The 13376-nt window shown below is 33.1% G+C and overlaps 1 protein-coding gene across 5 annotated transcripts in view; it reads left to right on the forward strand.

Moving 5' to 3' along the window:
- Positions 1 to 8133: 8133 nt before the first annotated feature.
- LOC148607164 (septin-2B-like) overlaps positions 8134 to 13376 on the forward strand; it is a 32458-nt gene continuing 27215 nt past the window's right edge. The window contains exon 1 of one of the 5 annotated variants that reach the window (XM_088545459.1): positions 8134 to 9796. In XM_088545459.1, coding sequence (XP_088401585.1) covers positions 8678 to 9796 — 1119 coding nt within the window. In that variant the 5' untranslated portion in view covers positions 8134 to 8677. The remainder of the gene's footprint in view (positions 9797 to 13376) is intronic. The other 4 variants (XM_088545461.1, XM_088545463.1, XM_088545460.1 and 1 more) reach the window with 4 other exon arrangements.

A 13376-nucleotide genomic window follows, 5' to 3' on the forward strand; every position in this document is an offset into this window, starting at 1 on the left:
CAGTTTGGGAGGTTTCACTGTAGTTTTTGTGGTTTTAGTTATGTAAAAGTAAGTCAAGTCCTGGTGCATGCATTAAATTGTTTACCAGTTTATATTTACACATGAATGATGAAAAGATAATTACTTAAGATTACTGGTAAAGCTTACATGTAATTAAGTACATGTATTTGAAAGACATATTGTTGTTTTTATTTTAATAACTAAATTACACTACAGCCATGGTGAAAATTACCAATATATTAACATTAATCTGTAGTTTGAAATCTTATTATTTCAGTTTTCTCCTTAAGTCACCTTCTTGGGACTGCTTTTCTAACTTTTGCTATGCCAGGTCAAGTGAAATACTAAATCTCTTGTAATCGATGGTTATCAGGCAAATGTACCATTATCCACCATGGAGAGTGGAGAAGAGAAAATCTACCAGAGCTGTACTGTACATGTACATGTCCAATACTCTTTAAAGAGTGGGACTTGAGATTGTAATTGATGTTAAGATCAAAGAAGTAATTTTCTGGACTAGGTTACACAATTATATTCAATTATGCCATTTAAGACGCATTTTTTTTAATTTTCTACTAGCTCTTATACATGTACCTGGTATTCTTATACCAATTTGAATGGAATATTAAAGTTTCTTTTTAAGCCTATCCTTTCTTTGAGTCTGGTTACATGTAATATTTCAAAAGATCCTTAATGAGATATAGAAAAAAAAAATCAGATCAAGCTTTTAGTTTTTTTAATTGAAATAGGCCTATGATTTCGTACATTCATTTTCTGGAAACTCATTTGACTTTCTACTGTTAACCCAGTTATTTTAGAAGTAATGTATTTTAAAAGTTTTGTAGAGTTGCAAAAGTTAGATGATCAGGAGGAAGTAAGCTTGAAGTTCCATAGTGCAAAATTGTTGAAACCATGTGCTTTGATATGTGGAGAACCGTGGCAATTTTATTTTATTTGTTTGGATTGAACCCTCAGAGGCCTCAGATTTTGAAATTCTAGTACTGGACTATCTTATAACATGCTCCTATATTGTATTTATATTGTAACTACGAGGTATTTAGGCAGCTGAAAAATCTTATATATAAGCAAGTGTCATTTTGTTGTGCCATTACAAATGGTATGTTGTTTTGAATTTGCCAGAATATCATCCTTTTTGATTTTGAATCATTGGTTTTTTTTTCAATAACTTAGATGTACATGTAGGAAAGAGTAATCAAGGGAACCAAGGTTATAGCGGTAATCAAAAGAATGTAATCCAGGGATAAAGATCCGACATGGAAAACAGACATACACAACAAAGAACATACAGTAACTAAAATCATACATACAAAGTAACAAAAGCAAATTAGTAACTCGGACTCCACTAAAAACTGGGAGCATGGAATTGGTGCACCGGTGGGGTAAGCATCCTCTTCTTTTCTAGAAACACCCACCGAGTTGCTCATAAAAAGTCAAGTCCGGGGTAGACAAACGAGGAACGGAAAACTGTGACCCGTTGAATAAATCAGTTTTCATGGTGCAGATGGATACACCATAACGATCCACGAGTTCATGATGACGACCATAGAACTTCTGTAGTGATGAGTTCAATCTTGTAACTACATAACCCTGTTCCAGAAGCCTATTTGTTAGAGTTCTAGTGCGATACAAAAAGTCTGCATAGTTTCGGCAAGCTCTGGCATAACGAATGAGTTGTGATATTAACACTCCATACGCAGGTGCTGAAGGGCTGTTGCCACAGATGAAAGGAAAGTTGACAATTCTGAATGAAAAGTCATCACGTTTGTCATAAAGTTTGGTCAGTAGTTTTCCTTTACCATCGATTTCTAAGTGTAGGTCAAGATAAGAGGCTGACTTCAAAGTGTCTGTAGTATCCTTTATCTCAAGTTCTTTTGGGTAGATGCGATGTATCAAACCCCCGAAATTAGGATTGTTTAAAGATAATATGTCATCTATATAGTGGAAACTGAGCCAAACAATATTCTTTCTTTCTGATCAGATCAGCTATAAAGTCAGCCTCATAAGAGTGAAGGAATGGGTCAGCAAGTAAAGGAGCACAATTTGTTCCCATTGGAATGCCGACTGTTTGTTGAAAAACAAGTCCACCACACTGGACAAATATGTTGTCGATTAAAAATTCCACCATTTTGTAAACATCTTCCTGTGTATATTTAGAAGATGATTTTGAATTATTTCTTACCAAGTATGAGGAAGATAGCTTAAACTAGTAAAACTGTATGGCACAGCCTTGTATTTTCCCATGGCACTAAGCCTTACCTCAAGCTACTAACTTGCCCAGAACTTAGATGTTGGAAGTTAGCTTTAACTAGTAGAACTGTTCGTCACAGCCTTGTATTCCCCATGAAACTAAGCCTTATTTGTAGATGTATATTAGTTATACATGTATGTCTAGTCAGTGCACTTTTATTGTCAATTTTCTAAGTGGATATATCATGAAATTATTTGTTTTTGTACATATAAATACATATAGGATTATTTCCTGTTTTCTGATCTTAGTGGACTTTACTTTCATTTACATGTATAATGATTTGGTTGTATTCACTAACTATATGTACATGTATGGAAACTTCAAATTATATGTTAATGCGTTTTTTTGTCTGCATAGTGGTGCATGTGTTTATAACAATTTTTTTTTTTTGGATGGGGGTGGGGGTTCTGTTATAGACCTTACTATACAGACTAGTGACAGAAGACAAGACTTTTGTAGAGACAAATTTAAAAAAAATAAAGTCCTGGCTTTGATCTTTAGTTCACATAATGGCCAATAAAAGTCATTAAGTCCTGTCTCCTATAGACTGCCACTTAATCAGACTTGATGGCACTGTCATTGTGTTGTGGTCAAAGGTAGGTTTGTTTATTTGTGGTTAAGACTCTCCCCTATACTTAGTGGTATATACATTGTTACTAAGTTGAGTGTTTAGACATGCAGTATAAACTGTTTATCATATTTGAGGAAGTACAAATGTTGTAGATATCTTAGATTGGAGTGTAAGATATCTTGCTTACAACAGTTTTAGATTGTTTTTGTTCTAGGAGGGGGTTACTTGTACTAAGATTGGCCTTCTTGATTACGTAACAATGTGAAGTACATGTATATGTCAGCATGTTTAGATTAAAGGCGTAGAATGCATACATGAACTTCCCAGCACGTTTGGTGTGAAATTATTGAAAAAGGTACATTCATTGTGAAGTAAATGTATATGTATATTGAAAATTTTCTCATATAGTGTACATATATATATGTAAATTATGTATTATTTTTTTGATAATGTCACTTAACGTTTTTTCACTTGCATTTTTCTTTTGTCTTTAAAGCTCTATAGTTGGGGTATTGTCTCTTTTATGTATGCTCTTGGCACAAATTTGTTGGAAGTACTGCTTTCAAAAGTATGCATGAGTTGGCAATTTTCACCTGCTGCATCTTAATTTTGCCACCAACTTTTCCAGTTTTTGCATTGAGGTATATAGGGAGAGAACCAGCTACCTCAGGATTCTGGAAATTCTGAAAGCCCAAAATGGCCAAAAGGTGTAAGGAAACCCAGTCTGTATATCTGTGCAATGTTTAAGAACTTTCATTTCTGTCACCCTTAGAAATTACACTGATTTTGACCCAGGGAAAGATTAATTTCACTGGTTTTAGCATTCATTTGTATTGTGGGAATGTGATTTTTTTTTAATATGATTCAGGGAAAGTGAAAACTCACAGAAATCCTAGAAAAACTGATTGAGTCTTTTTGTCCAACGTTTTGCTTCAAGTTTAAATTTTTATATAGGGTGTAATAAAAATATCCTTTGTTTTATGGGTCAGCCCTTTTAGAGGATTTAGAATTGGCCAGGCATTTATTTATTGCTGTTAAATGTTGTTGTTCCTTTATGCTTTCTAGTGATTTCTGATTTTTATTAATAGGATTTCTCAATATTAGTATGTTTACATATTAATTGTCTGTAAATAAGGGTAAAGCAGTTTGCACACAACAGGTAATAAGAAAAAAATAAAGAAAAAAGAAAAAGAAATATTACTCCAGAAGTACTTAAACTATTAACATTTAATTTATGCCCTGTAATTGCAATTACTATGCAGTTAGATGAAATGAAAGAAGACAATTTCTCTCATGCATGCTGAACATTAGGTAATTATTTAGTTTCTCATGTTCTTAGGTGCATATCATTCAATGTGCTTCAAAGTGAACATGCTATTATTTAAACCTTGTCATCCAAGCAATGAGCTACTGTGATGGAAAAATTAAAAGTTATTTAACTTTCAAATTTTCTTCATGAAGAGTCAGAGAATTTTTGAGGTCCCATTATCCTGATCTTATGACAACATCTAATACTATGTTTGTTTGAAAGACATGTACCTTCTCTCCCTTTTCCGCTCCGCTTCATTTTATGTCATATAAGCTGCAATTTTATGCAGTCAGTGTTACCACACTTGAGTTAGCTTTAGGGCTGAAATAAGAATCTTTATACATTAATTATATACCCTTAAGCTCTTGCTGAAAAAGGCCAATGAAAAATGAAATGGGATTTTGTTATTTCTTTGTAACTTAATATACACTTTTATGCCATAAATTTGTAATTTTATGACACGGAACCTGCTTCTGCTTGAGTGTATTGTCATTCCTAAATATGACAGATAAAGATGGTTTCTTATTCATTAAAGGTTGTGTTAAATCTTCGCAAATGTTTGTTCTATATATTTTTTTTCTTTGGTAACATGAGAAGTGCATAGTGATTCAATTTGAAAAGAATATCAGATATGGCTTTCGGTGACTTAGGCAATATGATATCTGATAATATTAATAATAATGTCTTGCTGAAAATTTGCACCATCATACATGTATATATTAACGCAGCTTAAAACTTGACTAGATAAAGTAAGAAATGGCAACTTGATAAGTGATTACCTAGAGGTTATATCATATATAGAACGTAGTAAAAAAAAATAAAATACTTGGTGGTAGTTAGACTTTAATTTTCATTTGTAGAATTTCATTTTTAATGAACCCTCCCCCCCCATATTTCTTTTATCCCATGTTAGAATCTTATGTATTTCTATTTCTGCCCTCCCCACCATTAACTGCTACATCCACAATCAGTGTTGGACATCTTGAATAATAGGATAGTTAATTGGAGAGAGTGAATAACCAAAATGTGATTATGAGTGCCAAAGAAAGCCTAGATTTATCTAGTGGAGAGCATGGAACTATTTCAATGCTGGAGGAAACCTACATGTACAAGAGTTCTCTGCAGCAGTAATTGTTGTCTGTTCACAATAACCAATTGCTTATCCCATTTATTATATAGCTTCTCTCAATGATTTATTGCTGTTTTCAACATAGATTTAAAATTTTGTGATCAGCAGATTCATATTTGTGTTGTTATGTTTTTGGGAGGGAATGTCCGAGTATGAAATTTCAGGATTTATTTCACATTTCATACTTCTTACACAGGGAACATTTGATTAATCACTGTTATCCACAGCCATGCAATAATGTTCTGTCCTGACTTCCATGGTTTAGTGCCCATGTTCTATATCTTATCCAAAATGTGATAAAGGGGAAATTCTTATTTTATCAAACTAGTATTGTTAATGGTACATTATCTTTATGTCTTTCTTGATGTTACAAATGTATTTTCTATAAATGTCTGTTACATAAAGTCTCATGATGGTTAAAACAGTTTGTTTACCTTTTAAACAGGATAAGTAGTTTCATATCTTGGTTTTCAAGTGACAGAGCAAAAATTTTTGCACTTAGACTGAGAAGTGAGTTAGAGTTATTTCCCTTTGGTTGTAAAACTAAAATATGTTGCGTTCATGCTTTTGTATCAAGTTCAGTTTTTAGGATCCTTATCCTATAGGGCAAGTTAATGGAAAATGATCCTTGCTAAAATTGAAAATGAGGTTGCCCTTTTGTTAATATTTCATGATAAGAAATACATGAAATGAAGTTGTTCTATAAGCAAGGTATAATTTATCATTTACTTGTCCAAATGGTAATTTTACTTGTCCTAGGCAATAGGTCAACCTTAAACATAAAATCCTGAAGTTCTTTTGGAATAAGATGAAAAAAAAAAAATGTTTTGGCTGGCAGTGTCCATACATATACTTAGTAATGCTTTTTCAAACAGTAAATTTTCAACTTTTCCTCAACTTCATAGTTTTCACTGGCTAGACATCAGAGTGAACCGTTGTACATGTATATTCCAATATGTGGTTGGGGTAGAAACATTTGAGCTTGTGAAGTTATTTTAAGGGTCATCTTGCCTATCACTCCCACACTATCTTATGTTACATGTATGTCTTACATTGAAAAAAGTAGCAAGGCAATGGCCCTTTGTCCTCTTCTAAAATGTTCTCTTGTTTGGATGTGATTTTGTGTGTGCTAAAATAAGAACAAAAAACTGCTTCAATGTTTGGTGTTTGTAAACTTATTTGCAAAATTTGGCTCAGATAATTTGACATATTATTAGGGCATATATAGTACTAAAATGATATGGGAATCAATGAGGGCAAAAATACCCCCGTCTTGGCAAGTACATGTACATGTACTTGTACAGTACATACAAGTACATGTATGTATCATCTACATGTATAATTTTGAGAAACCTTTGACCTATAAGTCTGAAGGTAATTATCAAGTCATAATTTTGCCAACTTTCCTATTAATGTAAATGTATTAATTATAATGACTAGCATTGGTTTGAGTTGGGGTGACTGGGTATATTGTGTTCTGTAGTAAAAAAAAAATTGGCAGGAAATATTTTTCGATAGAATTCAAATTAAATGTTTTGAGTAATTTTATTACTTCACTAGTTTAGATAAGATGTTATCATTTTTAGATAAGACGTTATCATATATCATGTAAATATGTTATGAATTTAAGCATTTTTAAAAAGTTTTTTTTTTGATGCAACTTTTTCATTATATGCATGATTTTTTTTTAGGATGAACTTGTATTTAATTAAATTCATTTTTGTCAGTCAGGATCAAAGATTGGAATGGACACAGCAGTCACCAAGGCCGAGAGATTTATATAATCTGTTGGCATTTTCTACACAAAATTGCTCTTGTGACATTCACAATTTCTAGTTATTAAAGTCTACAGCATTTATGTCATTTTTGTTCAATCTTTCAAACCAGAAATGTATATAGGTAACTTCATGTTTTGAGACCTACATATGTTATTACATAAAATGTACCTATATGGACTTGAATATGTGCCTATTTGTTTTTCTGCCATTCTAAACAGGGTCCTGATTTTCTTTATACAGATCTGACTTCAACATACATAAATCACTGATAAAATTTCCCTATAAATTGCATAACCAGGGTGTGAAAAAATGAATGCTTTGGACAGTCTACGGCATATGACAAGTCCTATTTCTAACTGTCACCTTAGTAGCATTTTCATCATAGCTATTCCTTATTGAAATGTTATTGTGAGATTAAAACATAATTGTTATGTACTTCTCGAAATTATTTGACTAAGTACATGAGTACTTTGATTATCTTTTTCTGTTGCCATCTCCTATTAGTTGTGTTTTTACCAAAAGTTAGATGTTTTAATTTACATACCATATGTTAAATGCTGTATAATTTGGTATTTTGACATCTTGGTTTTATCAACATGTATATTATATGGTGTATGGCAGGACTGGAGTTTTGTGAATGAATGCAATTTAGTGCATTCCTTCATGCTTCAGTATTAACCTTATCAGTGTAATTGTACAAAGAATTTGACGTTAATCTGTGAAAAATAATGGGGAGAAGATGGAAATTAGAATGTCAATTTAATGTCAGGCCATAAATGGGAAAATTCGTTTTTTTTATTGAAATGTCAAAAATTAATAGATAGAGAAAAGGGTGACAGCTGAGAAGATAAAAAAAATCTCCTATTTGAAAGTGACTAAAGAATTTGTAAATCAACATGAGATAATTGAGGCCAGTTTAAGGGAAAAGTCCCTTAAATGGTAATTAATTTGAACTTGTATCTTATACATACTGATAAAATTTACGAGTTACTTAATACACCATTTTGAATTTTAAATGCTGGAAAAATGTACCTCTTTGTATGAACTGCATCAGTATATATTTTAAAAACCTATACTGACCTGGGGCAACTTTTAAACTTGACTTGAATTTCGAACTCAGGAAATTGTATAAAACTTGATACCTGTACATTGTAAAAGTGTAATCTCTAGTATCGAGCTTATAGCAGTATATGGATTAAATGATGTTAAGGTCAGTATTTGATGTTACAACAATATTAACTTTTATACCTCTCGTATCGACAACCAAAGTGGCGGCATCTTAAGGGAATTCTCTAAAGCAACACCTGTATCAAGTATCGGCAGTAACTGTGTGGCTTTACACATTCAGGTGTGTTATATTACTCATCAACGACAATTTAGACCTCGTCACAACTTTTTTGGACTGTAATTTATTGGAACATAAGGTTTGTCAACCTGCTACAAGTGGTATTTACAATTTGTCAAAGTCAGAATATCTAATGAATTATATCATGTTTACCTAATTTGGGAAATTTTGGAAATGTCTGAAGTGTTCTTGTTCATTACCTGATGTGGATAATTAAAAGGCTTTAATTTGTCATACTGTTGATATACATGTAGTGTGTAATATTTTTATTCCATCATGAATTCAAGATCATCTAGAACTAGTGGAAGTACTTTTAGGTCAGGATCTGGTATAACATCTCGAACACCAAAGTCTCCGACATCACCCTCTTCATCTCAGCCCTTTAGGGCTCCATTGACTAAAACTTCAGTGAGAGATACAGCTAAGACTAGGAAACTTTCAGATGACAAGTCCAGTTCTGGTGGATCTGTTCGTTCATCAACCAGTTCTATGGAAAACACAGATCTTTACATATCTGAGGACAAGACAAATGTTTTACGGAATAAGAGTAGTTTTCGTGAATTTGAACAAAAAGCAAAAGATCCTGAAGATAAATCTTCATCATTTTTAATTAAAAAGAGAAATAGCTTACGGAAAACTGATAGCTCTGAACGTTCTCACATTCCAAGGAAATCCAATAGTTTCCGAGCAGAAGAATTAGGTGGTGCTGCAGAAAAATTCAAAAGTGCTCCTCAAATAAGGAAAACAAGCACTGAAGGTAATGCAAAAGGTCAGTCAAATATTCAGACTACAGCGCATAAGGCTAACAGTGAAATGGCACCAAAAACACAACCAGATATTCTGGCCAATGTTCGGAAAACAGGCAATGAAACTGCACCAAAAATAAAGTCAGATATTCTAACCAATGTTTTAAAAACTGGCAATGAAACTGCACCAAAAGCACAGTCAGATATTGTAACCAATGTTCAGAAAACTGGTTATGAAACTGCACAAAAATTACAATCAGATATTCTAACCAATGTGCGGAAAACTGGTAATGATCAAACTGCAATAAAAGCACAACTAGATGTTCCAATGACCATTCTGAAAAACAGCAATGAAAATGTCACAGAAACCCAACCTGATACTGATGCTTCCAGCAGGAAAATTGTCAATGGAACTTCTGATGAGAGGAAATCAGCTAATTCACGTGTGAGTCATGCTTCTTCTAACGATATTAAGAGTGATGAAACTGCATCTGTTAATTCTTCTGAGTCACAAAGATCAGTCAATATGAATGGGAAAAATAGCATTGATCTATCTGGGAATACAGATTCTTCTAATAATTTGCCGTCACCTCTTGAGGCTACGGGAATACATTCATGTCTACATGATAGACCTAAGGTTTTTACACAGGTTTGTTTACATTCAGATTTTTTTGCTTGTTTGTTGATTTTTTCCACACTTTCTTGAGTTAGCATTGATTTTTGTCTGTATTTCTAGACAAAGGGAAGATTAAAATGTTATGTTTCTTCCTGTGTAGTTTCAAAGGTTAGGAATCCTAAATCAGCTCTTTATGTTAGATTAACTCTCTTATTTTGGTTTTCGAGTCTTAGAAATGTTCATGATTCCATAAACTGTTCCTGGTTGAGGACTGAATGACAAGTTGACAACATCGTGTTATTATTTAGTCATATGTGATTTTTATATGTATTCAAAAATGTTGCTGTTTTATCATGTTTTTGGACTGAGCTCCCATAATTCAAAATGATGAAAAATAATGAAGTGTTTATATGCCAGTATTGACATTTGTACTAATACTTCAGATTGTAGTTAAAATGAGTACAAGACAGGTGTTTTAAAATTTGTAACCTTGATCCCAAAATGAGATAAATGTTGTTGCATGAAAAGGGGGGGGGCACTCCTTGCAAGTAGTAGATCCAGAGGGAGGATTCTTGTTTTTTTGTGGGGGTTGTTAATTTTGTGTAAAATTTGGATGTTACTTAGTGACTTACAGTCTGGAACCCCTCTTTAAACATCTTGATTGGACCCCCCCTCCCCTTTTTTATAAATTTCTGTATCTGCCTCTAATGACGGTATGTTTACATTCTCAGGGTAGTAAATCAGTAACATTATACCGTTTCCCATTTAGTCACCACTGAAAGTATTAGTACATATTTCATCTAAACTTGTTTGGTTCTATTCAAATAAACTACTGTCTAATTGATGGCAGCATATCATGTTTCAATGAAATAAGTGGGTTGAGTAGATTACATTGTAAGATGGTACTGTTAGAACTCTCAAATAAGGAGAAGATTGCCTTTAAATTACCAACTGTAACATTCCTTTCCTGTTTTAATTGTCCTTAAACTCAATGCTTTAGTTCGAGGGCGACACCTGTTTGTTTACTGTGCTAATTGGGTCTTTAGTATGTATCAATTACTGGTGCACCTTGTCTCAATTCACTGATCTAATTTTGAGTCTACAGCATTTGTCAATTACATGTGCACCTTGCTCATGACCTGGGCTAATTGTGTCTTCAGCATGTTTCATTGGGCATGTGTGCCTTGTCCATGCACGGAGCTGATTGTGTCTTCTGTATGCGTTAAGGGACACCTTGACCATTCACTGATCTAATTTTGTGTCTTCAGCATTTGTTAATGTACAATGTACATGTGAGCCTTGTCTATGCTCTAGGCTTATTGTGTCTTCAGCATGTGTCAATTACAGGTGCACCTTGTTCATGCTTTAGGCTTATTGTGTCTTCAGCATGTGTCATTTTATTACTGGTGCATCTTGTCTATGCTTCAGGCTTTGGGTTGAGTCTTTGTTGCTGATTGTACAAGTATTTTGATATAAGTTTTATTTACTGCTTACTTTTAGTTATATTCGGGGTATGTATATCCCCTGTAAATAGTTTAGCAGTTATATAGGTTTCAGTCTGTCAGTCTGTCAGTCTGTTGGTTTCTCTTCCGTCCGAAGTAATGTTGTCCTTATCTCCTCCTATATTACTTGCTGGATTCATAGGAATCTTTTTAGGGTGTTACTACATCAATTTAAGACAGGCACTAAGGTGTGGACAAGTTACATTGAATTTGGATATGGTTCCCATCTTTTTCCAGCTTGCAGTCCACAATTTCATATACATGTACATTTGTATACCAGTGGCTTATTTTTTCTTGCAATTTTATCCACGTTAGTGTATGGAGATAACTACATGTTTTTGATAATTTAGGTTACTAAAAGTTTGGTCAGATATGGCTATGAACCTTGTCTTTTTTTAGCCTGCTATTTTACATGATGTTGTCCACAACACTGTCTAGAATATCAATTTTAGAACACTATTATATAAAGATGTGCGTATTGTTAAGTATTTCAGTTTTGACTAGTTTTTTTTATAAGAAACAGTTTTTATATGCCTGTCTGAGACGGGACGTATTATGGTAATGTTTGTCCGTGTTATGAATTTTTATACTTAAAAAAGGGGATTTTCAAGTTTTTGCACAATTAATCAAAAACACTTTCACTAACTTTTATGAAACTGTTGAATTTTTCATATCTATTGAAGTAAGCTCTCTTCCGATTTGTATAAATGTCAAATTTTACGTTTTCGTTTTATGATGTTTTACTCTTTTAAAAAAGGCGGAAACGGCCAAGGAAATTTTATTCATAGGAAATGGACCATTTGTTATGATGATTGACTAATGGAAATAAAAGGTACTTGGTAAAATTGTCAGAAAAGTGTGTTTTGAACAAGATAGAAATATATGGATGAAAAATCGAGACAATAAACTTAGTAAAACTTGAGGTAGCCTTGATAGTGCAAAATCTTTTTCATGCATTTTTTATTTACCCTTTTTTTGGGGGAGGGTATTTGACAGGTCTCACAGTATTGTTAGTTGATCATATAAATTTATTAAAAGCATAAGGACAAGTTAAAAGGGCAACGGGCATATCATGCACTTAAAGCGCAGCTCTTTAATAACTACTATTGCATCACTAATGCTGCAGGGGATGGAAAAAGGGGACTTAAGTGGGAAGGGCAGGCCTTTATGAGCAATGTTGCCTTTTATTTCAGGCTAAAAAAACATCAACAAAAGCCCTCTCTTAAATGTATTGTATGTTGAAGTCCAAATTTATATTATACCTTGTGTTCCATATATTAATCTCATGTATCCATTAGGTCATATTTACATTTTTAGGCCATTGAGGGGTGAGGTGTTTTTACCTTTAAAGATCTTTTCTAAATGTATTTTTCTGACCTTTTGACATTGCTAAATTAGTTACAAAAGATTATGATTTCTATGGTAAGGTTAAAGGCTTAAAATTCATTATCTCGGCCTTAACACCTTGGGCAGTTCATACAAAGCCCTAGATTCAGTATAAATTATCACATTAAAAGATGACTTTCATCTGGCAGTATATATACTTTGGTATTTTCCCTGATAGTTTCTCTTGTTTAGAATGTGTGATGACTAAACCTTCAGTTGACAAGTAACACGACCATATTCCTGTAAACTTGTCAGGTATTAGTGTAAACTTTCATGTGTAGAATATGTGGTGTAAATTGCACCTTTCAGTGCAGATCTAATTATATAATGATTTCACCTGAAATGCACCTGTAGCTTCCCACCTGGTGAAAGATACATGTATTTGTGTGGTCCTTTTGTCTCTGGTGCACATCTGATATGGCATTTCACAATGCAGGTCTTTTGTCTAATATGATACTTGTTATCAATGGAAGGTTAAGATGTTGCTGTAATAAGAGTATCTGAAGTTCATCATGCACAAATCAAATTATGTTAACATTTTATTAAGTTTACTTCCCATATTTCAGTTCTTTATTATTTTCATTTCATTTTCACAGTCTTGTCATGGTATTGTCAAGGTTTCCCATTGGTAAATTTATAGATGGGAAATTCAGTTATCAGACTCAACCTGGAAATCAGAGATGTACTTCTACAGTTTTACAAACACCTAAAGATGTCAATTTGGA

Source organism: Perna viridis, chromosome 9, assembly GCF_037379345.1.
Source record: "Perna viridis isolate PV_CMFRI_1.1 ecotype Kerala chromosome 9, ASM3737934v1, whole genome shotgun sequence".
In the NCBI taxonomy this organism is placed as follows: domain Eukaryota; kingdom Metazoa; phylum Mollusca; class Bivalvia; order Mytilida; family Mytilidae; genus Perna; species Perna viridis.